Source organism: Homarus americanus, unplaced genomic scaffold (assembly GCF_018991925.1).
Source record: "Homarus americanus isolate GMGI-L3 unplaced genomic scaffold, GMGI_Hamer_2.0 scaffold56241, whole genome shotgun sequence".
Classification (NCBI taxonomy): Eukaryota; Metazoa; Arthropoda; class Malacostraca; order Decapoda; family Nephropidae; genus Homarus; species Homarus americanus.
The window spans coordinates 2,390,968-2,418,485 of NW_024740202.1; the positions used below are offsets into that span (position 1 = coordinate 2,390,968).

General features: G+C 35.7%; 2 protein-coding genes across 7 annotated transcripts in view; one reads left to right on the top strand and one right to left on the bottom strand.

Annotated features, from left to right (window-relative positions):
* The window catches only part of LOC121875319 (RAD50-interacting protein 1-like), a 29,693-nt gene extending 18,583 nt beyond the window's left edge, over positions 1 to 11,110 (top strand). The window contains exon 15 of the transcript XR_006090580.1: positions 10,756 to 11,110. The gene's annotated coding sequence lies outside the window, so the exon portion shown is untranslated. The remainder of the gene's footprint in view (positions 1 to 10,755) is intronic.
* Positions 11,111 to 20,729: 9,619 nt separating this feature from the next.
* Positions 20,730 to 27,518, bottom strand: part of LOC121875322 (neurofibromin-like) — a 78,442-nt gene continuing 71,653 nt past the window's right edge. For 5 of the 6 annotated variants that reach the window (XM_042379824.1, XM_042379821.1, XM_042379819.1 and 2 more), the window contains one exon: positions 20,730 to 23,408. In XM_042379824.1, the coding sequence (XP_042235758.1) occupies positions 23,269 to 23,408 (140 nt within the window). In that variant the 3' untranslated portion in view covers positions 20,730 to 23,268. The remainder of the gene's footprint in view (positions 23,409 to 27,518) is intronic. The other variant, XM_042379822.1, reaches the window with a different exon arrangement.

Genomic DNA, 27,518 nt, shown 5'->3' on the forward strand with positions numbered 1-27,518 from the left:
ATATATATATATATAAACAGAGGAGGGTGAGATCAAGTCCACAATGGTCAGGTATTAGGTAATCTCCCTACTAATCTTCAAAAAGCACCGCAGCAGCCGGTGGTCACGTCAGAGGGTAAGCTGACCCAACCTTACCTGGTTACAAACCTTCATTACGAAATTATCCAGTTTGTACATACCATTACTCAAATTCATATTGACGTCTTCGGTATGTTTAATGAGACTTAGAAAATGGGAAATAACTACTTTCCAGGAAAGTTGGCTATCTACTTTCCCGAAAATTAGATTATCAACTTTTCGGGAAAGTAGATTATCGACTTTTTGGGAAATATTACCAAATTTTGCGAAGTAGATTATCATAGAAAACGGGAAATTTGTATAAAAAATGGGAAATATCTACTTTCCGGGAAAGTTGGTTATCTACTTTCCCGAAAAGTAGATATAATAATCTACTTTTCAGGAAAGTAGATTATCGACTTTTCGGGGAAGTAGATTATCGACTTTTTGGGAAATATTACCAAATTTTGCGAAGTAGATTATCATAGAAAACGGGAAATTTGTATCATAAAAAATGGGAAATATCTACTTTCCGGGAAAGTTGGTTATCTACTTTCCCAAAAAGTAGATAGATTATCTACTTTTCGGGAAAGTAGATTATCGACTTTTCGGGGAAGTACATTATCGACTTTTTGGGAAATATTACCAAATTTTGCGAAGTAGATTATCATAGAAAACGGGAAATTTGTATCATAAAAAATGGGAAATATCTACTTTCCGGGAAAGTTGGTTATCTACTTTCCCGAAAAGTAGATAGATTTTCTACTTTTCGGGAAAGTAGAATGTCGACTTTTCGGGGAAGTAGATTATTGAATTTTTGGGAAATATTACCTAATTTTGCGAAGTAGATTATCATAGAAAACGGGAAATTTGTATCATAAGAAATGGGAAATATCTACTTTCCGGGAAAGTTGGTTATCTACTTTCCCGAAAAGTAGATAGATTTTCTACTTTTCGGGAAAGTAGATTATCGACTTTTCGAGGAAGTAGATTATCGATTTTTTAAGAATATTACCTAATTTTAAAGTAGATTATCATAGAAAACGGGAAATTTGTATCATAAAAATGGGAAATATCTACTTTCCGGGAAAGTTGGTTATCTACTTTCCCGAAAGTAGATAGATTTTCTACTTTCAGGAAAGAGTAGATTAACCTAAAGTAGATTTTTCGAATTTTGAAATATTGTAATTTTTAGTAGATTATCTTAAAGCAGAAATTTGTATCATAAAATGGGAAATATCTACTTTCCGGGAAAGTTGGTTATCTACTTTCCCGAAAAGTAGATAGATTTTCTACTTTTCGGGAAAGTAGATTATCCACTTTTCGGGGAAGCAGATTTTCGAATTTGGGGGGAAATATTACCTAATTTTGCGAAGTAGATTATCATAGAAAACGGGAAATTTGTATCCTAAAAAATGGGAAATATCTACTTTCCGGGAAAGTTGGTTATCTACTTTCCCAAAAAGTAGATAGATTTTCTACTTTTCGGGAAAGTAGATTATCGACTTTTCGCGGAAGTAGATTTTCGAATTTTGGGGGAAATATTACCTAATTTTGCGAAGTAGATTATCATAGAAAACGGGAAATTTGTATCATAAAAAATGGGAAATATCTACTTTCCGGGAAAGTTGGTTATCTACTTTCCCGAAAAGTAGATATAATAATCTACTTTTCAGGAAAGTAGATTATCGACTTTTCGGGGAAGTAGATTATCGACTTTTTGGGAAATATTACCAAATTTTGCGAAGTAGATTATCATAGAAAACGGGAAATTTGTATCATAAAAAATAGGAAATATCTACTTTCCGGGAAAGTTGGTTATCTACTTTCTCGAAAAGTAGATATAATAATCTACTTTTCAGGAAAGTAGATTATCGACTTTTCGGGGCAGTAGATTATCGACGTTTTGGGAAATATTACCTAATTTTGCGAAGTAGATTATCATAGAAAACGGGAAATTTGTATCATAAAAAATGGGAAATATCTACTTTCCGGGAAAGTTGGTTATCTACTTTCCCGAAAAGTAGATTATTATATCTACTTTTCAGGAAAGTAGATTATCGACTTTTCGGGGAAGTAGATTATCGACTTTTTGGGAAATATTACCTAATTTTGCGAAGTAGATTATCATAGAAAACGGGAAATTTGTATCATAAAAAATGGGAAATATCTACTTTCTGGGAAAGTTGGTTATCTACTTTCCCGAAAAGTAGACAGATTTTCTACTTTTTGAGAAAGTAGATTATCCACTTTTCGGGGAAGTAGATTTTCGAATTTTGGGGGAAATATTACCTAATTTTGCGAAGTAGATTATCATAGAAAACGGGAAATTTGTATCATAAAAACTGGGAAATATCTACTTTCCGGGAAAGTTGGTTATCTACTTTCCCGAAAAGTAGATAGATTTTCTACTTTTCGGGAAAGTAGATAATCGACTTTTCGGGGAAGCAGATTTTCAAATTTGGGGGGAAAAATTACCTAATTTTGCGAAGTAGATTATCATAGAAAACGGGAAATTTGTATCATAAAAAATGGAAAATATCTACTTTCCGGGAATGTTGGTTATCTACTTTCCCAAAAAGTAGATAGATTTTCTACTTTTCGGAAAGTAGATTATCGACTTTTCGGGGAAGTAGATTTTCGAATTTTTTGGAAATGTTACTAATTTTGCAGTAGATTATCATAAGCAGAAATTTGTATCATAAAAATGAAATATCTACTTTCCGGAAAAGATGATTATCTACTTTCCCGAAAAGTAGACAATCTTATCTACTTTTTGGGAAAGTACATTAACGACTTTTTGGGGAAGTAGGTTATCGACTTTTGGGAAATATTACCTAATTTTGCGAAGTAGATTATCATAGAAAACAAGAAATTTGTATCACAGAAAATGGGAAATATCTACTTTCCGGGAAAGTTGGTTATCTACTTTCCCGAAAAGTAGACAATCTTATCTACTTTTTGGGAAAATTCATTAACGACTTTTTGGGGAAGTAGGTTATCGACTTTTGGGAAATATTACCTAATTTTGCGTAGATTATCATAGAAAACAGGAAATTTGTATCACAGAAAATGGGAAATACATTCACTTTCCGAAAGAATATTAATTTTCCGAGGCAGATATAATAATCCACTTTTCAGAAAGTAGATTACTTGACTTTTCGGGGCAGTAGATTATCGACGTTTTGGGAAATATTACCTAATTTTTGCGAAGTAGATTATCATAGAAAACGGAAATTTGTATCATAAAATGGGAAATATTCCACTTTCCCGAGTTATTCATTTTCCCGAAAATGCACCATTATAACTCATTCCAGAAAGTAGATTATCGACTTTTCAAAGTAGATTATCGACCTTTTGGGGAAATATTACCTAATTTTGCGAAGTAGATTATCATAGAAAACGGGAAATTTGTATCATAAAAAATGGGAAATATTCCATTTTCCGGGGAAAAGGATATTTCCATTTTCCTTTGAAAAGTAGATAGATTTTCTACTGGGAAAGTAGATTATCCAATTTTCAGAAGTGGATGAATTCAGAATATTACGTTATTTTTGCGAAGCAGACGCTCATCATAGAAAACGAAATTTGCATCATAAAAATTGGAAATATCCACTTCCGAAAGTTGGTTATCGTATTTCCGAAAAGTAGATAGATTTTCACTTCTTTTCGGGAAAGTAGATTATCGACTTTTTCGGGGAAGGAAGATTGAATTTGGGGGAAATATTACCACCTTTATGAAGTAGATTATCGCAGAAAAACGGAAATTTGCATCATAAAAAAATGTGTTATTCACTTTCCGAAAGGTTATTCATTTCTTCCCAAAAGTAGATAGATTTTTCATTTTCGGGAAAGAGATTGTCGATTTTTCATGAAGCAGATTTTCGAATTTTGTGAAATATACCTAATTTGCGAAGTAGATTATCAGCAGAAAACGGAAAATTTGTATCATAAAAAAATGGGAAATATCTACTTTCCGAAAGGTTATTTCATTTTAGGTAGATATAATAATCTACTTTTCGTGAAAGCAGATTAGACGGACTTTTCAAAGCAGTAGATTATCGACGTCAAAATATTACCTAATTTTTGCGAAGTAGACTATCATAGAAAACGGAATTTGGTATCATAAAAATGGGAAATATTCTATCAGAAGTTATTATCTACTTTCCCGAAAAGTAGATTATTATATTCACTTTCAGGAAAGTAGATTACCGACTTTTTTCGGGGAAGTAGATTATCGACTTTAAATATTACCTAATTTGCGAAGTGAAGATTATCAGAAACGGGAAATTTGTATCATAAAATGGGAAATATCTACTTTCCGAAAGTTGGTTATTTACTTCCTCGAAAAGCAGATATACATTCATTTTTCGAAAAAGTAGATTACTTGATCCTTTTCGGGAAGCACATTATCGACTTTTTGGGGAAATATTTACCAAATTTTGCGAAGTAGAGATTATCATAGAAAAACGGGAATTTGTATCATAAAAAATGGGAAATATCTACTTTCCGGGAAAGAGTCTACTTTCCCCTAAAAAGTAGATAGATTACTTTTCGGAAAGTAGATTAACCACTTTTTCGGGGAAGTAGATTTTCTTTTCAACTTTTAAAGAAATATTACGCACTTTATGAAGTAGATTATCATAGAAAAGATCTGGGAAATTTGTATCATAAAAATGGGAAATATCTACTTTCCGAAAGTTGGTTATCTACTTTCCGAAAAGTAGATAGATTTTCGGGAAAGTATCATCCACTTTCAAGCAGATTTTCGAATTTTAAAGAAAATATTACGTTACTTTATGAAGTAGATTACTCATGGAAAACGGAAATTTGTATCACAAAAATTGAACATTCACTCGGGAAAGTTGGTTTCATTTCCCAAAAAGTAGATAGATTTTCACTTTTTCGGAAAGTAGATCGACTTTTTCGTGGAAGCATTTTCGAATTTGGGGAAATATTACCTAATTCTGGCAAAGTCCATCCTGCAGCTGGATATCTACTTCCAAAAAGCAGATAGATTTTTGAGACGGTTTGATCATGGAAGTGATTTCGAATTTTGGGGAAATATTACCAATTTTATAAAGTAGATTATCATAGAAACGGAAAATTTGTATCATAAAAATGGAAATATCTACTCTTCCGGTAAGTTGGTTATTTCATCTTTAGTGCAGATGTAATAATCTACTATAAAAGTAGATTTTCGACTTTTCGTGGAAGTACATTATCGACTTTTTGGGGGATATTAACATATTTTCCAAAGCAGATTATCACAGAAAACGGGAAATTTGTATCATAGAAAATGGGAAATATCTACTTTCCGGGAAAGTTGGTTATCTACTTTCCCGAAAAGTAGATAGATTTTCTACTTTTCGGGAAAGTAGATTATCCACTTTTCGGGGAAGCAGATTTTCGAATTTGGGGGGAAATATTACCTAATTTTGCGAAGTAGATTATCATAGAAAACGGGAAATTTGTATCCTAAAAAATGGGAAATATCTACTTTCCGGGAAAGTTGGTTATCTACTTTCCCAAAAAGTAGATAGATTTTTCTACTTTTCGGGAAAGTAGATTATCGACTTTTCGCGGAAGTAGATTTTCGAATTTTGGGGGAAATATTACCTAATTTTGCGAAGTAGATTATCATAGAAAACGGGAAATTTGTATCATAAAAACTGGGAAATATCTACTTTCCGGGAAAGTTGGTTATCTACTTTCCCGAAAAGTAGACAGATTTTCTACTTTTCGGGAAAGTAGCTTATCGACTTTTCGGGGAAGTAGATTTTCGAATTTTGGGGAAAATATTACCTAATTTTGCGAAGTAGATTATCATAGAAAACGGAAAATTTGTATCATAAAAATGGGAAATATCTACTTTCCGGGAAAGTTGGTTATCTACTTTCCCGAAAAGTAGATAGATTTTCTACTTTTCGGGAAAGTAGATTATCGACTTTTCGGGGAAGCAGTTTTTCGAATTTGGGGGGAAATATTACCTAATTTTGCGAAGTAGATTATCATAGAAAACGGGAAATTTGTATAATAAAAAACGGGAAATATCTACTTTCCGGGAAAGTTGGTTATCTACTTTCCCGAAAAGTAGATAGATTTTCTACTTTTCGGGAAAGTAGATTATCGACTTTTCGGGGAAGCAGTTTTTCGAATTTTGGGGGAAATATTACCTAATTTTGCGAAGTAGATTATCATAGAAAACGGGAAATTTGTATCATAAAAAACGGGAAATATCTATTTTCCGGGAAAGTTGGTTATCTACTTTCCCGAAAAGTAGATAGATTTTCTACTTTTCGGGAAAGTAGATTATCGACTTTTCGGGGAAGTAGATTTTCGAATTTTGGGGGAAATATTACCTAATTTTGCTAAGTAGATTATCATAGAAAACGGGAAATTTGTATCATAAAAATGGGAAATATCTACTTTCCGGGAAAGTTGGTTATCTACTTTCCCGAAAAGTAGATAGATTGTCTACCTTTCGGGAAAGTAGATTATCCACTTTTCGGGGAAGTAGATTTTCGAATTTTGGGGGAAATATTACGTAATTTTGCGAAGTAGATTATCATAGAAAACGGGAAATTTGTATCATAAAAACTGGGAAATATCTACTTTCCGGGAAAGTTGGTTATCTACTTTCCCGAAAAGTAGATAGATTTTCTACTTTTTGGGAAAGTAGATTATCGACTTTTCGGGGAAGTAGATTTTCGAATTTTGGGGAAATATTACCTAATTTTGCGAAGTAGATTATCTAGAAACGGAAATTTGTATCATAAAATAAAAAACATCTACTGAAAGTTGGTTATCTACTTTCCCGAAAAGTAGATAGATTTTCTACTTTTCGGGAAAGTAGATTATCGACTTTCGGGGAAGTAGATTGTCGAATTTTGGAGGAAATATTACCTAATTTTGCGAAGTAGATTATCATAGAAAACGGGAAATTTGTATCATAAAAAATGGGAAATATCTACTTTCCGGGAAAGTTGGTTATCTACTTTCCCGAAAAGTAGATAGATTTTCTACTTTTCGGGAAAGTAGATTATCGACTTTCGGGGAAGTAGATATTTCCTCATTTTTATGATACAAATTTCCGTTTTCATGATAATCTACTTCGCAAAATTAGTAATATTTCCCAAATCGATAATCTTTTTTCAGGAAGTTGACTTTTTGGGAATATTTATTTGCAGTAGATTATCTAGAAAACGGAAATTTGTATCATAAAAATGGAAATATCTACTTCCCCGAAAAGTCGATAATCTACTTTCCCGAAAAGTAGAAAAATCTACTTTTCAGGAAAGTAGATAACCAACTTTCCCGGAAAGTAGATATTTCCCATTTTCTATGATACCAATTTCCCGTTTTTTATGATAATCTACTTGGCAAAATTAGGTAATATTTCCCAAAATGTCGATACTCTACTTCCCCGAAAAGTCGATAATCTACTTCCCCGAAAAGTAGAAAAATCTACTTTTCAGGAAAGTAGATAACCAACTTTCCCGGAAAGTAGATATTTCCCATTTTTTATGATACAAATTTCCCGTTTTCTATGATAATCTACTTCGCAAAATTTGGTAATATTTCACAAAAAGTCGATAATCTACTTCCCCGAAAAGTCGATAATCTACTTTCCCAAAAAGTAGAAAAATCTACTTTTCAGGAAAGTAGATAACCAACTTTCCCGGAAAGTAGATATTTCCCATTTTCTATGATACCAATTTCCCGTTTTTTATGATAATCTACTTGGCAAAATTAGGTAATATTTCCCAAAATGTCGATACTCTACTTCCCCGAAAAGTCGATAATCTACTTTCCCGAAAAGTAGAAAAATCTACTTTTCAGGAAAGTAGATAACCAACTTTCCCGGAAAGTAGATATTTCCCATTTTTTATGATACAAATTTCCCGTTTTCTATGATAATCTACTTCGCAAAATTTGGTAATATTTCACAAAAAGTCGATAATCTACTTCCCCGAAAAGTCGATAATCTACTTTCTCGAAAAGTAGAAAAATCTACTTTTCAGGAAAGTAGATAACCAACTTTCCCGGAAAGTAGATATTTCCCATTTTCTATGATACCAATTTCCCGTTTTTTATGATAATCTACTTGGTAAAATTAGGTAATATTTCCCAAAATGTCGATACTCTACTTCCCCGAAAAGTCGATAATCTACTTTCCCGAAAAGTAGAAAAATCTACTTTTCAGGAAAGTAGATAACCAACTTTCCCGGAAAGTAGATATTTCCCATTTTTTATGATACAAATTTCCCGTTTTCTATGATAATCTACTTCGCAAAATTTGGTAATATTTCCCCATGTATTCGAAAATCTACTTGAAAAGTCGATAATCTACTTTCCGAAAAGTAGAAAATTCATCTACTTTTTGGGAAAGATAACCAACTTTCCTGAAAGTAGATATTTCATTTTTATGATACAAATTTCCCGTTTCTATGATAATCTACTGCAAAATTACGTAATATTTCCAAAATTGAAAAATCTACTTCGAGTCGATAATCTACTTTCCCGAAAAGTAGATATAATATCTACTTTTCGGGAAAGTAGATAACCAACTTTCCGGAAAGTAGATATTTCATTTTATGATAAATTTCGTTTTCTATGATAATCTACTTGCAAAATTAGGTAATATTTCCCAAAACGTCGATAATCTACTTCCCCGAAAGTCGATAATCTACTTTCTGAAAAGTAGATTATTATCTACTTTTAGTAGATAACCAACTTTCCCGGAAAGTAGATATTTCCCATTTTTATGATACAAATTTCCTGTTTTCTATGATAATTTACTTCGTAAAATTAGGTAATATTTCCCAAAAAGTCGATAATGTACTTCGAAAGTCGATAATCTACTTTCCCGAAAAAGTAGATTATATTTGTTGGAGTAGATAACCAACTTTCCTAAAAGTAGATATTTCCCATTTTTATGATACAAATTTCCGTTTTTCTATGATAACTACTGCAAAATTAGTAATTTTCCAAAAATTCGAAAATCTACCGATGAAAAGTCGATAATCTACTTTCCCGAAAAGTAGAAAATTTATTTTATGGGGAAAGTAGATAACTCAACTTTCCCGGAAAGTAGATATTTCCCATTTTATGATACAAATTTCCGTTTTCTATGATAATCTACTTCGCAAAATTAGGTAATATTTCAAAATTCGAAAATCTACTTCCCGAATTGATAATCTACTTTCCTGAAAAGTAGAAAATCTATTCACTTTTTGGGAAAGTAGATAACCAACTTTCCCGGAAAGTAGATATTTCCCATTTTATGATACAAATTTCCTGTTTCTATGATAATCTACTGCAAAATTAGGTAATATTTCTACCCGAAAAAAATTTACTTCCGGAAAAGTCGATAATCTACTTTCCTGAAAAGTAGAAAATCTATCTACTTTTGGGAAAGTAGATAACCAACTTTCCGGAAAGTAGATATTTCCCATTTTTGGATACAATTTCTTTCTTTGCGATAATCTACTTCGCAAAATTAGGTAATATTTCCATTCGAAAAATCTACTTCAGCGAAAAGTCGATAATCTACTTCGAAAAGTAGAAAATCTATCTACTTTTTGGGAAAGTAGATAACCAACTTTCCTGAAAGTAGATATTTACGTTTTATGATACAAATTTCCCGTTTCTATGATAATCTACTTCGCAAAATTAGGTAATATTTCCCAATATTTCCCAAATTCGAAAATCTGCTTCCCCTAAAAGTCGATAATCTACTTTCCCGAAAAGTAGAAAAGCTATCTACTTTTCGGGAAAGTAGATAACCCCAAATTCGAAAATCTGCTTCTCAAAAGTCGATAATTTACTTTCCCGAAAGTAGAAAAGCTATCTACTTTTCGGGAAAGTAGATAACCAACTTTCCGAAAGTAGATATTTCCTAGTTATGATACAAATTTCTGTTTTATGATAATCTACCAAAATTACGTAATATTTCAAATTCGAAAATCTACTTCTAAAAGTGGATAATCTACTTTCCGAAAAGTAGAAAATCTACTCATTTTCGGTAAAAGTAGAACTCAACCTTCCTGAAAGTAGATATTTCCATTTTTATGATACAAATTTCCGTTTTCTATGATAATCTACTTCAAAATTAGGTAATATTTCAAAGTCGATAATCTACTTCCAAAAGTCGATAAACTACCGAAAAGTAGATTATAATATCTACTTTCGGGAAAGTAGATAACCAACTTCGGGAAAGTAGATATTTCCCATTTTTTATGATACAAATTTCCCGTTTTCTATGATAATCTACTTCGCAAAATTAAGTAATATTTCCCAAAAAGTCGATAATCTACTTCCCCGAAAACTCGATAATCTACTTTCCCGAAAAGTAGATATAATAATCTACTTTTCGCGAAAGTAGATAACCAACTTTAGATTGGTCGTTGTGTTGTACATATTGCATAAGTTCTGCAATCCCCTACTCTGAACTGTGATCGTTTGACTAAAATGTAAATCCGGCAAATTACAGCCAATAGGAGAACAGAGCGATCAGTCAGCACAAGACCCCAACTTATGTTTTCCTGTTGGATATTTACTCACCTTACATTGTTCATGATGCGATGATACTGGAAATGTGATGAGCGGCGTATTTATAGAACGTCTCATCTCCCATTCTTCTAAATAGTACAAAAGCAACTGCCCAATACTTGGTTTATGTTGTGTAAAAACAAGGTTCACATTCTTAAAAATGCACTGGGTTGACGGAAGTTAGGCACGAAACATTCACGTATTGCATCGTAGAAATACAAACTATCCAAACTATAATTTCTTTAGATTGGGTTAGGTGTAAAAAAATGCTCGACTGATTGTGTGACTAGACATATGAGCATAGTAATAAGAACTTTAGATCCTCATTTGTGTAAATGTTTCTGTACTCTTTGTGTACTGTACAGTAAGTAAATGAACTTTTTATTGTATTACTCTACTTTGCCAACTTACTAATAATGTTGTCAATCCTGATATTTCACAGTAAGATAGAAAAGCAACATTGTTCACCATTTTAGGAATAAAAAAACAAAAACCTGCAGTTACAAGTTTATTTTAATTACGACAAGAGTTGTCTGTGGGCTCATAAAATATTAAAGAAATAGAAATATAAGGAAAATGAAGAACAAAATTATATGTTATATAGATGAGAGGAATAAAAATAGTCCTCATTATTATTATGGAGTGCTAGACACATACAGTAGAGTTCATCATTCATTCACCACAAGTCACAGGTAACGACTAACAACGTCTGCGTTTATCTAATAATGTCAGCACTTAAATGTATCTCAAACATAGGGCAATTTTCTACACATTTTCAAAAACCAAATTGTTAAGTGAACAGTGGTGTGTGTGTGTGTGAGTACTGGGATCTAGGCAGCAGTGCAATTCAGTCCTGTCTGTGCAGTTGAGCAGCCCTTTCCAGGAGCCACTCTGCTCACCCCACATGGGGAGGTGGATAGAAAAGGTGTCCTAAACATAACCTGTCTAAAACACCAACCTGACTGGGCAACTACACCCAGTATGGTCATCCTAATGCGGTCAAAAACATAATAATCATGATCGTAGATCAAAGCAAAACAAACAAACAAACAATATAACATCCTATGGTCGCTGCATGGAATGTCAGGACCTTTCTGGATGCTGGCACAAATGAGCACAAAAGAGCTGTCTAGGTATAATATCAAAACAGCAGCCATTAGAGTCTAGCTGGCAGACAAGGGTCGATTCACAGAACGGGAGTCCAGCTATACATTCTTCTGGAAGGGTAAGCTTGCTGTGGAGAGAAACTGCATTTATGGTGTTGGCTTTGCCATTTGCCAATCCATCCTACATGGGCAAACTGAACTGCCTGTTGGGATCAACTAGCACCTCATGACGCTCCGAGTCCCACTAAATCACTCACGTCATACCTTCTTCATCACTGCATGTGCCCCAACACTGGATGCAGGGGATGACACCAAGGAGGCCTTTTATTTAAGTCACTCATGCCATGCATGGCTCAGACCACTGCAACACTGATCATTGGCTAGTCAGAGCCACTCTCTCCCTTCACATTGCCCCAAAATGGAGAAGGCAACAAGCGTCCAGAAGAGGTTTAACGCCAAGCGACGGGGGGATCAAGCACTAAAACATGCTCTCCGATAGCAGCTCGACGATGGGTTGATAAACAACCTAAATCTGGGTGCTGAATGGGGTATTCTTGACTCTGTCATGATATAAACCTACAGCAAGATCCTCGTACAGATAAAAAAACACAAAAAATCACCAAGATTGGTTTGATGAAAATAAGCTGGAAATCAATGCACTTGCAGATGGCAAACATGCTTCTTTCACTGACTGGCAGAACCACCCTCAGTCTCAGACCAAAGCTGATACCATCCATGAGAAGACAGTGGTGGCCCAGCACGTACTTTGCAAACTAATGAACGAATGTTGGAAAAATATAGCGTGTAAAATGCAAAAATACACGGAACAACACGAGATGCGTGAATTTGTCAACTCCACTAAAATTATGTGGCCCAATTACTCATGGTGCGGCCCCCCTTCGCTCATCCGACGGCAGCTCTAATTAAAAACGAAGAAGGCATCCGTCAGTGCTGGAAAGAGCACTACACTACCATTCACTGCTCAATCGAAACACCGATGTGGATGTTCTGACTACCCAGCAGGTCCCTCAACACCCAGACTTGACCCACCTCAGCTATCCTCCATCCCTGGATGAGGTAGCTACTGCCACCAAGCTGATGAAAAATAACAAAGCCACACGGCCTGATGGAATCCCAGCCAAGGCGTATAAAGCAGGAGGACCTCTGCTTACCAGATGTCTCCACTCTCTCCTGGAGAATATATGGGAGGAGGAAATCCCCCAAGCTCTTAAAGATGCCTCCATCATCAATATTCATAAGAACAAGGGAGACCGGTCAGACTGCTGAAACTACCGCGGGATCTCGCTGTTGTCCGTAGCTGACAAGATTATCACCCGAGTCCTCCTAAACAGACTTCTTCCTGAGGCGGAAAACTTCCTCCCAGAATCTCAATGTGGCTTTAGACCGTCACGTAGCACCACTGACATGAACTTTGCTGCCCGTCAGATACATGAAAAGTGCAGAAAACAGCATCATGATTTGTACATGTCCTTCATTGACCTTGTTAAGGCCTTTGACTCAGTCAACAGAGAAGCCCTCTGGCAGACCCTCAGTTGTTTTGGCTGCCCACCAAAATTCATCGCCATCATGAGGCAACTCCACAATGGCATGAATGGCAGTGTCCTACACAATGGCACTTAGTTTGAGTTCTTGCCCATTCAAATGGGGGTTAAACAAGGATGTGTACTAGCACCAACTCTCTTTTCCATTTTCTTGGCTGCCTTTCTTACTCGTGCCAGTGCCAATTTAGCCGGTGGGGTGGACACCCAGTACCGGATGAAGGACTTTTCAACATAAGACAACTCCAGGTAGGAACATAGATATCGGTCACTTCCATCATGAACTTCAGTATGCAGACGACCTCACCCTTGTTGCTCACACTAAACGCGATGGACAGGAGATCCTGAACACCTATGCAAATGCTTATGCACAATTCGGCCTTGAGGTGAAAGTACATAAAACTCAGATTCTCTTTCAGCCTGTCCCTGATTCAACCACACCTCCACCATCCATCCAGGTTACTGGTACTAACCTCTCCAATGTTACCCACTTTCAGTATCTTGGTTTTCGCGGACATCGATGAAAAGATTCAATATCGGATCAGATGTGCATCACAAGGCTTTGGCAGACTCTGTACCCGTGTCTTCAGCTGTAGGGAGCTGAAATTCTCTACAAAGTTGCATGTATATCGATCATTGGTACTCCCCACCCTACTGTATGGCACCACAAGGCACTTGAAAACTTTCACCAACGTAGTCTATGTTCCATCCTCAGAGTTCGGTTGGAAGACAAGAGAACAAATGCCAGTATTCTTGCTGACACCAACTGTAGGAGCATCAAGGCTACCATTATCCATGAACAACTACGTTGAACTGGCCATGATACCTGCATGGACGACAGTAGACTACCAAAGCAGCTACTTTACAGTCACCTAACAAATGGCAAACATAACGCCGGTGGGCAACGGAGAAGGTATAAAGATAGTCTTAAGACACCTGAAAAAGTCGCACATTGACCTCCCTCACCTGGAGGAGCACCACACAAGAAGGTGTCAATACTTTCGAGTTTGCCCGACTGCATAATGAGTTAGACAAGTGCCAGCGCTGGAAAGACACTGTCGCTGCCCCTCCCACACTAGATGTAGCCCTCCACACATGCAACATCTATGGACAACCCTGCCGGTCCTGTATCGGCCTTTCGACCTACCTCAGAGCTCACCAACGAAGTGACATCTTTAATAACTCATATTGTTGTATCGTAGCTGGATGATGGTCATACTTGATTCAGAGTGACAGTATAGTAGTAGTGTAGTGTAATGTAGTGTAGTGTAGTGTAGTGTAGTGTAGTGTAGTGTAGTGTAGTGTAGTGTAGTGTGTGTGTGTGTGTGTGTGTGTGTGTGTGTGTGTGTGTGTGTGTGTGTGTGTGTGTGTGTGTGTGTGTGTGTGTGTGTGTGTGTGTGTGTGTGTGTGTGTGTGTGAGTGTGTGTGTGTGTGTGTGTGTGACTCTTGGTTATGTGCAAATATTTGAAACCAGATTACACTATTTTCTTTGGACTTACAACAATAGTGGCTGGATTAAAAATCATACAAGAATAAGAATTTCTAACAATACAAAATATCTACATAACTGCAATTAAAAAAATATATAAATAAAAACAAAAAACAATAATAGATAGTTATAAACATACATCCTACCCAAGATGTGCTACAGTATTGTAGTCTTGGCAGCAACCAACAACTATTATCCTGGTGAGTTACACACATAGATACTGTATACTTGGCTACTCGTGTCTAATCTTGAGCAGTTTTACGTACACTCCGGGTCTAAAAGGTTCGCTCCCTCCCAGACCCAAGCAGTATCAACCCCAAATGAGATAAAACAGCACACCCGAACGGTCAGGGTTGAGTAAATTCCGAGACTCATTTCTGTGGATCAGTGTCACCATGGGGGGTAAGGGAGGGGGCGATCTTGACTGCAACTGTACAATAAACACCAAACCCATCTTTTGTTTCTGGTTCACACTCACATATTCAAGGTGTTTGAATTTTGCTTCAGAAACTCTTTTTACCTGTATGCTAATTATTCTTGTACAGTATGTGTGTATGTGTGTGTGTGTGTGTGTGTGTGTGTGTGTGTGTGTGTGTGTGTGTGTGTGTGTGTGTGTGTGAGTGTGTGAGTGTGTGTGTGTGTGTGTGTCACACTCACCTGTAAAACATGATAAAAATTTTCTTGCCTCCCAAAACTTGTGCCAAATGTAAACAAATTTATGTTGGTACAATGCAACTCTCAAAATACTTCATGATATACAGCACAATAGGAAATACCTTATAGAGTAACAAAAATTAAATTATATAACTGTGAAGGTTATAGGCAGTTCAGTTTGTAAGGATCTCCTAATTATACACAGCACCTGCAACTTATGCCCTATTACATCATAAACTTTTATCACAATTGCACAATGCATATATGTTGTATTTGTCACACCATTACTTTATCATTTACCTGTTGATTCTCACCTGACTATGACAATTCTGCAAAGGCCCTAAACATTATAAATAAAACATCATGTAAATCAAAGTTATACACATTTTGAGTTCACAATCACATGATGGCACACCTTATGTCAGAAATATGGGGAAGAAAATATGTCAACTTTATTCCATATCCCAAATTGAAGTGATCTCTCATTATGGTGTTAGTCTGGACCTGTCAGCCACTGTAACTTCACCAAGTATCCTATAACAGGTGGTCCTCAATTCATGCAGGGGTTGTATTAAAGAGAGAGAAAGAGAGAGACAGTTCACATCAAACGATTTCCAACAAGAGTGCAATTTATTACGTGTATCTAATATGAATATGGTTCAGGACCTCTACTGACCCCCAGCCACCAAATAAAAAGGTTCTAACACTCATCGCTAACATATACAATGTAAAATTCCCTAATAAAATAATACAATCTTATCTGACATGTAAAAAATAAATTAATTAATTAAAAATGTGAATACAATATAACAGGGACTTCTAACCACTCGAGGTCTGCAATTTTCCTTTATGTCTGATCCTCAATACAGATTCTGACCATCTTCATTTTTTTCAGCTAAAGACTTAATATTCCTGTTATTATATCTACTGAAAGAAATGTTGACTTCCTTATTTTGTCCACATACTGCTTGATGGCAGATAATGTGTTCTCCTGAAGGTCCAATTCCTGACCAAGTGCATATGGCTCACCTCAATATTTTTAACTTTGTTTCTAGTATTAAAGCAGTCCTCTTTTGTTTCATCAATGGATACATAAAGAAATTAAAGAGATGCACTGTAGGGGTGCTTAGTGGACATTATACTAGTCAACAGTACTGGCAAATACATGCAATACAAAACGAGAGTAGCATAGTCCGCAGACAACAATGGAAACTACTACACTGGGTGATGGGAGCACATGGGCTACCTTGTGTGGCTACTCACTCACTGCACCACCCACTCTCACAAGACCTCCAGAGCACCACTCACCACTCCTACAAGACCTCCAGAGCCCCACCTGCACAGTGAAGATACACCTACAGCGGTCACACAAGCTTCGTACACCCAGTCAATTGCACAACTGCAATTTTTTCTCACATGAGTCGGGTAGCGGAAGAAACAGAGTCTGCACATAAATAGTAGTACCAAAATGGCATTAAATGATGTAGCATAAAGTGAGGACCACCTGTATAAGGTCACAACAGAATAATTTTTTTTTATTAATCTTTGAATTTTTCCCTAATTAATATTATATTCATAAAAGATTTAATTTCTCATTAAAAATGGATTGATTTTTGTTTAATTCTATGAAGTCACAAGTCAGATTTAAATTAATCGTTTCATCTTTGGGTCGAGACTGAGCTTGTTTCTGGGTAGGATCACAGCCTCAATATAATTTGTGATAAAATTGTGAACATCACTGCTGGCTGATATAAATTATTTTTACCCAGTATCATATAACCTCAAGCTCAAGTATTTGTGCCAAGAAATATAAAAATTTATTTTTATATGAAAGTCACTCATTAACAAGGTATCCCTCTACATGTTAAACAGCCTCTTCCTTAATTACAAGTTATGACTGTATACAACTTACTAGAAGAACAAAATGGACTACTGTACATTACTTTATAGCTAAATTATATTCCCCAAGAGTGTTGCCTGTCTTTGGTTAAAAACCTTTATGAAATCTGCAATTTCAAGATATATATAATATTAAAAAATAACAGTTGGATTACAAGCTTTCAATATTAAACATATAAATCTCATATAAACATCAGTTTACTTATTCTACTACAAGAAAGAATAAGAAATAATACTAAGTCTACAGTTTATACTCAACTTTGTGAAGATTCAACACAACAATTATCCAACAGCCAGTGTTTCACTATAAACATTGTTCCCAATGATTCCTCAATCAAGTTCTCAACACACTGCCTAGTTTCATGCCATCATATTAAGGAGTCATATCAAGGTGTTTAAAGTTGGCAGGATACTATTTTTGAAGTGTGTGTGTGTGTGTGTGTGTGTGTGTGTGTGTGTGTGTGTGTGTGTGTGTGTGTGTGTGTGTGTGTGTGCAAAGTAAAAGGTGTTGCTAAGAGTGAACCCCTGAACCATTATAAACATTTTATCTCATATACACACAGGTTCCAAACACAATGCCATACCAACTTTGATCCCATGGTACGACCCCTTCAAGAGATCACATAAGTGTCCTCAAAAACACCGTTACATAATTTACAATGGTGACCTTTAAGGACTTGAACTGTAAATTGTGAGCACAGTATACATATTCTCATTAACACCGTGTAAGTATTTAGTATATGCACATGGGTCACGAATAATGAGGTTCCAACATTTGTGTAGATGTTGACGGATTCATTAATGGGTAGGTACATATGCAGGTTTGTATATGTGAAGGTGATTGTTTCAGTGATTTAGATGCATAGGTCTGATGCCTTTATCCAGAATGAACGCAAGTATGAATAATTACCACAGTTGATGAGTGACAAGTGTATATATTTACAACATAAACTGACTGTAACCCCAACAATACAGAACTGCTTTTTCAGAATCACCATCCCCAGAGTACATATTCAGTCTTAATGTAAACTACGAGACAGAACATGTATGCAGTCATTTCATACTACTAATTATTTTATATACTCGACTATGAATAAATGTAGCTACTTTTTTGCAATTACTAGCACAATGTGAGTTATCATATGAATCTTTTATATTAAGACATAAATGGCTTCGAGATGCCAAGTTGCCAAATTGGTGTCTTTTTATCAATATTTCACTCACTCTCATAATAGCTACAATAAGTCAGGTGTGGGGGCAAGAGGCATGAGTGAATACAGTGCCCACAGTGGTAGTGTAGTGTGTGGGGTCGAAGAACGTTTACCATACTTTACAGCTTGTAACACACTCATATTTCAGCAGGGAATATTAACGAAAAAACTTCTGAGCATATTTTTCTCCTGTAGCCATGGTTATTTTTCTTAAAATGAGGACAAAGTCAAATTCAGTGTTAGTACTCACTCAGCTGTTAAAGTAAAACCTTGATAACTTGGCACGTATGGGGCTCTGGCCTTGCTGAATTATCCCAAATTCCGACTTACCGAGGCAAAAATACAACAATAGGTGACACAGGTACATGGTAGGTGACACAGAGGCATGGGAGGTGGTGCAGGGAAATGGTAGGTGATGCAGGGGAATGATAGGTGATGCAGGGGAATGGTAGGTGATGCAGGTGAAATGGTAGGTGATGCAGGGAAATGGTAGGTGAGGGGAATGGTAGGTGATGCAGGTGAAATGGTAGGTGATGCAGGGAAATGGTAGGTGATGCAGGGGAATGGTAGGTGATGCAGGGAAATGGTAGGTGATGCAGGTGAAATGCTACTTAAGCAGTAAATAGATCGGCATTTATGTATACTACTGTAATTTGGTAACTTATACAAAAATAAAGATATTTTAACAAAAATAATAGTTTTCTCTACATTTAATTCACATCTGAGTACAGAGTATGGACTGTATTTTACGGCATATACGATTCACTTTTTTGTCTGAAAAATGGCTTTTATTTACTGTTTTGGCAATACAGTATTTTTTGTTGTAACCTATTTACTGTTATTATTTTTATTTATTCCTCACATTTACTGGTACTGTATATATTATTTTAAGAAAACTATGGCTACAGGGGGAGAATAAACACAAAAGTTGTTCCTAAATAATCCCTGCTATAATGGGGGATGTGTATTATATGGCCGTGTGTCTTATATGCCAAAAAATAGGGTTAATAAATATGTAACTTATATCACTCAGGATACTATAGTCCACCCTAATAAAGCCAATTTTTCTTTATTACAGAGCAAAAGAGTAAAATTTTAAATTCTCTAATGTGGCTTAGAAATAAAGGAAATATAAAATAAACTATAAAATAAGAAAAATAATGAGCATAAGTGTGTGTGTGGGGGGGAGGAGGAGATGAACATATGTGTAAGCAGTGATTTGCACTGTGTGGCTGACTCACCTGCCTCCCTCCCTCCCTCCCACATGACATCATGGCACACATACACACATCTCAGTCAGCTGGTTGACTGCCTGGCTGATGGTTTGAGTGTGGAAGGAGCTATTTTTGGCACATTAAATATGTGTTATTGTATTTTATGTTACACTATGTATCAATTTTACTGTTTATCCTTGCAATTTTTTGTTTAAAGTGGTTATAGCGCCACTGGTGTCAGACACAAATATGCCAAGATTTTCCCAGATAATTTTATGTACAGTAATTCGGCATTTCCTGAGTTATTTTATTATAAATTCTGAGACCATATACAGTATGTGCCAAATTATAGTACAGAATATGAAATTCCGAGATAACAAATGCCGAGTTATCATGGGTTTACTGTATTGTTAAGATCATTATTCATTGTACTAAGAGGTCCATACTAGGCCTTTAAAAACATGAAATGGCAACTGAACACAAGTCTTTGCTGCACACCAATAGATGATGTTACACACTAGTGAGACACTATGAACGTTCAGTGATGGCTGTCGGCATTATTCACCGCTACCATCATAACTTTATGTTTCTTTCAAGAGCTAAAAAATGTTTCTAAATAGAAATAATAAGATATATGATGCAGGTATGACATTAATAGAGAGTAACGCCTATAAGAGTTCATAAATGGTTACAACTTAGCTCTGAAGAGTTGGGTTCCATACAGATGCTAATTACCTAATGTTATCATCATCAGTTGCTATAAATCCAGCTTTTATATTTATAATAATTTATTTTTTAATTACAGGTACTGTAATTAAAATTAGTAATAGTGAGATAAAGTATACAATAACATATTTTTAATTCTGGAGTTGGATTAGGTAGAATTTAGCCTACTGAAGACAGCAACTGCGGGATTCATTAGCTTACGAGACCAAAACTTCACATATACACCACTACAGTAGAATGAGTTGATTTTTTTTTTTTAATTTTTCAGACAAAAGTGCATCTTATATGCCATAAAATATGGTATATATTACACAAAACCATAGAGTGTTTACTTCATTATGAAAAATTAGATTTTGGAGGTAATGATGTTTTCTTGAGATCCAGGAATACAATCTACTATTTTACTTACATGAGAATAAGTTAATCTGCATGAATTTGATTTATTGTACTGTACTGCACTGTACATAAGATTTTCAAGAATGTAATCCCTGTGTAAATCAAGAACTTACTGTAAAAGGCAAAATACAAATACAAACATCTTAATAAGCATAAAATGAGATAAAAAGCTGCTTTAAGTGATACAGAGTGACAAGTTCAGATTTTCAATAGTTTGACTCCTAACTGGAAAGGCATCATAAGTAAAATTGCATTCCTTCCTTCCTGTGTTACAATATTAAACCTCTGTATGCTCTGTGTCTGGGTATACAGTATAGTTTGGTATCCTAGGAATGTCTTCAGTATACTGTACTGTACATATATATTTTGTTTAGTATGTACAGCACAGTGTACCACACGTAACACTGATCACTATCAACTGTACTCTGTATGTATTCTCACAAGCTACAGTTCAAAACCAGTCTGCATATTAAATAGTCAAAAAATTTGTCAACAAAAGTAGTAAACACTGTGCAGTTACCATTATTTAAACTACTATAACAGTTGCACTTTTTGTGTATCCCTGATATATAATAAAAAGAATGGACTTGGCATGTCATATATGGTACAAATTAAAAAATAAAGAATATACTATCTATCGATTCATTCATTTGCTTTCACTTGAATTACCAGCAGCAGAAGCTGCATAAATGAAGTGTGACATAATAAAGGTAGACAGTTATTGGGAAATACAGAATTCTACGGTTGCCCAACGTTACAATCATATAACCTTTTCAAATGTAAGAAGAAAAACTGGTATTTATGAAATTTGTAAACAAAATCTTGTTAAGGCTCATTTCTGTCAGGAACCTCATAAAGCAGATTGACACAAGAATAGGACATTCATGCCAAACCATCTGAGGTTATGCACCAGACATCTTGTCTTAACATTCAGTTACCTGATAAACATTAAAAGCTGTAACATGCCACAAATTCAACTTGGGCTGAAGCTGTTTATAGTCACTATTTATATATAGTCTCTCAACTCTCTCATATGCAGTCACTCCATCATTCACACTCACATATATACTTCTGGTTGTTTTACAAAAGTTCACCTGTTTGACAAAAAAATACAATACTGATTGTTTTCCTTATTAACTCATTACATGCTTTACCTAAGTTATCACTGAATACCCTTGTCCTGGGTGGCTAAACCCAATTGGTAGAGAACAACTAACAGGTCACAAGTAGTTACTTTTCAAAAGTAGGGAGGATGTATTTCCTCAGCTGCAAGCTATATTTACAGAACTCATGTACCTAGTACACACAAGCAACTCTTTCAAATTAAGAAAGAGAATCATATCCATCACAATTAACTTGGCAGTCAAACAATGACACCCAACAGTAGTTGCCAAACATAACTTGGAATAGTAGCTAAGCAATGTGTGACATTAATGTAATCTTGATAAAGGTAGCCTCTTCTCAGGCCCACATACCACTGGTAAGGAAGCTCAACACTCAACAAACATCCAAAATAACTTATATAAACTAGATTTACTTACAATCTAGTATACCTTTGGCCATGAATGAAGAAAGTATCACATTATCCCAAGCCAGCATTTCAATGACAGATGTACACTTAGCTGTACAAGTATTTATCACATCCATCATATTCTAATTGCTATTTTCAATTGTGTCTTGTAGCTTCCATTTCTCACCTATTCCTTAATTAAATACATCCAGGTATCCAGAGCAACCATCACTGGATCTGAATGATGTGAAACTCAGGGAGCCAGCATAACCTCTCCTGAGAGCAAAACATAAACAAGCTGGAAAGTCTAAGCATCCCCGGGGTATAATTCACAAAGATTTGTGTAATAAACATTCCTCATAATTGAAGACATATGAATGCAACTAACAGTTTGACTTAGGCTAAAGTGCAAAATTTGCATTAAAAAATTACCTAAAAATTATAGTGAAAGTAAATGGATATCTTCACTCACCACCAGATAAGATGATGTACTTGGCTTTGTCTCATGTAGTCTTAGTAAAATTCTGAGGTTATTCTTAGATGTAAATTTAGTACTTCAACCTAACTCATTCTTCCATCTTCAGTTACTAGGAATATCAAGAATATTCATCACATAAACCTCTGTGAGTCTGTGACCTGAATTGCAGCTTGCATTTATTTCTATTAAAACTGAACTGTTGAATACCAATGATACAATCCTTTAGCTTCTAACCATAGGGCTTTCTTCTCTGTCTCCTGTGTAACAGAAACAGGAAGGCACTTTCTCTGTCTTAATATCCTTACCTTCTATTTACCCTAATATCATCAAGTGTATCATCAATGTCTGGAAAAGGAAGATCAGATTTCAGCTAGTCATCTGTAGGATTAGGTAAATGTATCATCCTCTTCCTCAGCTACTTGCTCTTGTTGGACAGTTTACAACGGAAGGAGCGCTGCTTGGCAATCAAGTTGGGTAGGGCTGGCTTGGGACGAGAACTAGTTGGGTGTGCGGGAAGATTCTGTGCGGCACCTGCCCCCTCACTCCCGTCAACTTCTGTTCGTTAAGACAACCAGAATGAATATTTGGCAGAGTCTAGTTGTTTAAACATAACAGAATACACCACAAGTCCTAATGGAGAGAGAGATAATTATGAAAAATTTTACATATGAGTTATTGGACAATTCTCATTACATGCATAAAATGACACTATTATTTCTGGTTATTCTTATCTTTCCCATTCTACTTTAGCCCACTGTAGACACTTACTGAGATTAACCTCTTTTTCACACCTCCTCCAACTTCTTAGAGGAAACAAATGATAAACGACCATTTATTTGATAACCAGATAAACAAGTAGAATTATCCAACACATATTTTGAGCTCTGCTACTGAGTCAATTACCAAACCTAGTTCACCAAAATTCTGCAAGCTCCATCCTCATCTGAGAGTGGGAGAAAACAGCCAAATTTTAAGTGATTAACTGAAGAAAGTCAAGTTTATACCTCACCCTGAGACTCCCCGAGACAAATCTTCTGTAAATCCACACATGTATAGTATATATCTTTACCATAAACAAATTTACATACTACAAATTGATTAGTGTACAGAACCTGATAAAAAGGAAAACTAACCAATTCTTAAGTGAATGAGATCTGGAAAAATTATTAGGTAAAAGCCATTTCAAGTTAACATGAAGATGAAAATAGGCGAAAAAATTAATAATTGAGAGACCAACCACACAACTAATTAGCTTGAACTTCAATTAAACAAAAAGTAACAAAGAATATAAAAAATAACATAACTTTATGAATTTAGAAGCAATAAACTCACTTATGCTTAAGGAACAACAAACATGCCAAATACTGTATATATGCATAATAAATGGTTTAATAAATAATGCTCATTCTATCTACACAAAAAAAATACTTCAGATTTAAAACATATACGTATTTAATGTGAGACCGAGTTCTACAGCAGTGTGCCGAGTAGCAGTTAACACTTCATCACACTGAGAATACAATACAACTTTTACCTGATGATACGAGAGGTAGGTGGATGGATGGGTGGGTGGGTGAGTGAGTGGATTGGTGGGTAGGTGGATGGGTGAGTGGGTGGGTAAGTTAGTAAGGAAGTGGATGGTTGGTAAGGTGGCTAGGTACATACATCAGTGAGTAATTGGGTACATAGGTACGTGTATGTGGACACTGGTTGGTACAGGCATACAAGCTCTCCTGAGTGTTTTGAGCATGTTATCATCTCTACCTTTCTTCAACTATTTCCGTGTAGCTGTGTATGTGATGTGTGTTGCTGTTACCTGTGTAGAGTCAGATATGTGCTGCCACTGAGGTCACGCCTCTCTGAACACAGCCATGTTACTCGAGGTTCAGATCTCACCAACACCCACATTAACTAATCTACACTATATTGATCATAGGCTTTCACCCTTTAGGCTTCTATAGCTGTACATGAGTTACCCAAGACTTGTATCAAGGTAAAAAACAATAAGTGGATTAAAATGTACTGTACACTGAGACAGTAAACACATGAAAGGAAGCAAAGAAAGGGATGTAGAGCCAAGATAATTACATGGGTGTGAACAGTGGATGATAGAGGAAGGAGAATAATTGTAAGCAACAGAAATAAGATGTTTGAGAATAAAAAAAATGAAGGAATGCATAAATGAGAAGTAAAACAGAAGCAATTGTTAAAGAGAGAGAAGATCAGGGCATGCTAAGATGGCAAGGACATACAGTATATGTGAGAATGGGAAGAAAAAGATCAGTAAAAAGAATTGTGGTGTATGAGTCGAAGTGGACAGTATGAAGGAAAGGAGAAGATGAAGGAGATGGCAGGAATAGGGTGAAGGATGCACTAGAAATAAGAGGATAAACATCCAGAAAGCAGAAGTGTGTGTGTAAATAAACAGAGTATGGAGGTGAATAACTTTTGGGGAAGGACATGTTTCTGGTGGGTGACATTGGTTTGTGTGAAATGACAGAGGTAAATAAGATTTGGACCCTTATTGTGAAAGGGGAGTACCATAGCAGAGCACACCTTTTACAGCAGTAAGAAGGGATATGAATGATAATATATGATGAGAAACTATGTAAGTACAGTATATTTGTTCATTTTCTACACTCTGCATTAAGTGGAAAAAGGTTTAATGGGTTGGCTGTGATTCCCTGAAGGCATGTTGTCCAGGCTAAGTAATAAACTGGGATTTCCAGATCAAGTCCTCATTCACAACCTAAGTCTATCTAAAACAACTCAAACATCAAAAACTCAGCCATGAGAAGGGGAGGATGTGGTACAAAACTGCTCCAAAACGACAAAACACCTCTTAGGAGGTGACCTGTTGATCCAGCGCAATGAACACTAACACTCCAGCACATACAGTACTGAGTCAATGCAGAAAACAATACCATCAAACTTTCACTCTACCAGCAAAAGTAATGAACCCAAATGTCACTGGCACTAACCAGAGACATTCAAGACCTGGAGACAAGCACTGTTATCTCTCACCCACTATACCCACAAAAAATTAAATAAATAATAAATAAAAAGGTAGACTTAAGCTTCAAATGGCAAAGGACTAAAGCCTTCCTGAATTGATCAATCAACTAAAAACATGCTACTCAGGGGTCAGATACTTCAAAGGATTCACCATGTTGTATCTCCCAGCTGACACTCTACAATATTTACATTTGAGTTACAATAACCTTACAACATCACAGAGCAGTTTTGAGTAATAAAACCAAATCTACCCACACCCTTCTAGCTCTGCTTACATGGGAAACAGTTACAGCAGAATGAAGATGAAGAGAGAAGAGCATATAAGAACCCCAAGAAGAGGACACCATGTACAGGCTCCACCAGCTCCCCAGGTTGGATTAACAACACTGACCACCAGAATGATACATAAAAAGCCGTGCCATATAAATTTTTTGTACTGTATATCCTCTTGTACTGTAGATCCACTCTATATCATGTGGCAGGTCCCCCAAAACCCTTGATATACAGTAATGTATTAAAAACTGCTAAGAATTAAGCACCACTGAGGAACATAATGATCCATGTACAGTAATCTAGATTGAACTCGGTACCATGCCAGAATTTAGCAGCCTCACCCTCTTAATAGACTGTTACCAGGAGTAAACTCTTGACAACAAAAGACAAACACACTCATACCTTGTAAGCAAAACCTAGAGCTGAATTATTCAACCTAATAAAACCCTGATGTACACAGAACTTATCTGTCTAATGAACAGGCAGAAACAGAAGAGTAGCTCCTTCCACTAGGGCCAACAGTTGGGAAGTTAAGTGGTCATCCATCCTAGTTCATGACTCAACCAGACCTGAATGAGTCATGGAGGCACTGTGATGTCCAACCTTCTGACTCACTAATCTTAAGCTTATGAACAGCTACAACTTCTTACTTACCCTCTTTTTATGGGATAGAGTTGTTGCTGGGATGGCTAATCTTTAGTCTGCCTCTACCATCCTGGGTGAGAGCTTCCCTGGGTTCCTAAGCCTGGAGCCTATAGTTGCCAAGTCACTTTATAATATAAAAAAAACAAAAACAGGATTTCAACCTGATGCATCTAACTCCACTTAACAACACAAGGAGAGATTTTGCAAGAATAAAGAAATTGGCAGCAGGCAGAGTATTAGTATCTGTCAACCGTATTAATTTTTTTTCTTCACAATCTACCATATAAACGAGAGTTCAAAGTACACTACAGTAGTAGATTGGTTGCTACTGAAAAGTTATCATTTTCTTCCTTTAGTCTTATTCACACTACAGCCCTTCTTCCTGGTTTGCAACATATTCTAAATTCAAATACAAATTTTTCCAACAAATTCTTCAAGACAAACTCAATTCTTATGTTCCATTGTAATAATCCAACTCCAATTCATTGATTCACACTTTAAGTTACTGTAATATTTTTGCTGGTGGCCAACTTTTGCTGCTTCCATTTATGTACCAATGAAACTTATCTTCAATTTCATCATTAAAGCATCTTTCTTATCTCTAGCTGTGATGGCTAGAGGTACTGTACTGTAGAGTCATTAACTGCAGATACAAACTTTATATGACACATGCACAGATTAATTCAGAAAAATTAAGCTAATGGTGGGCAAGAATCTAGTGACAGATTCTGT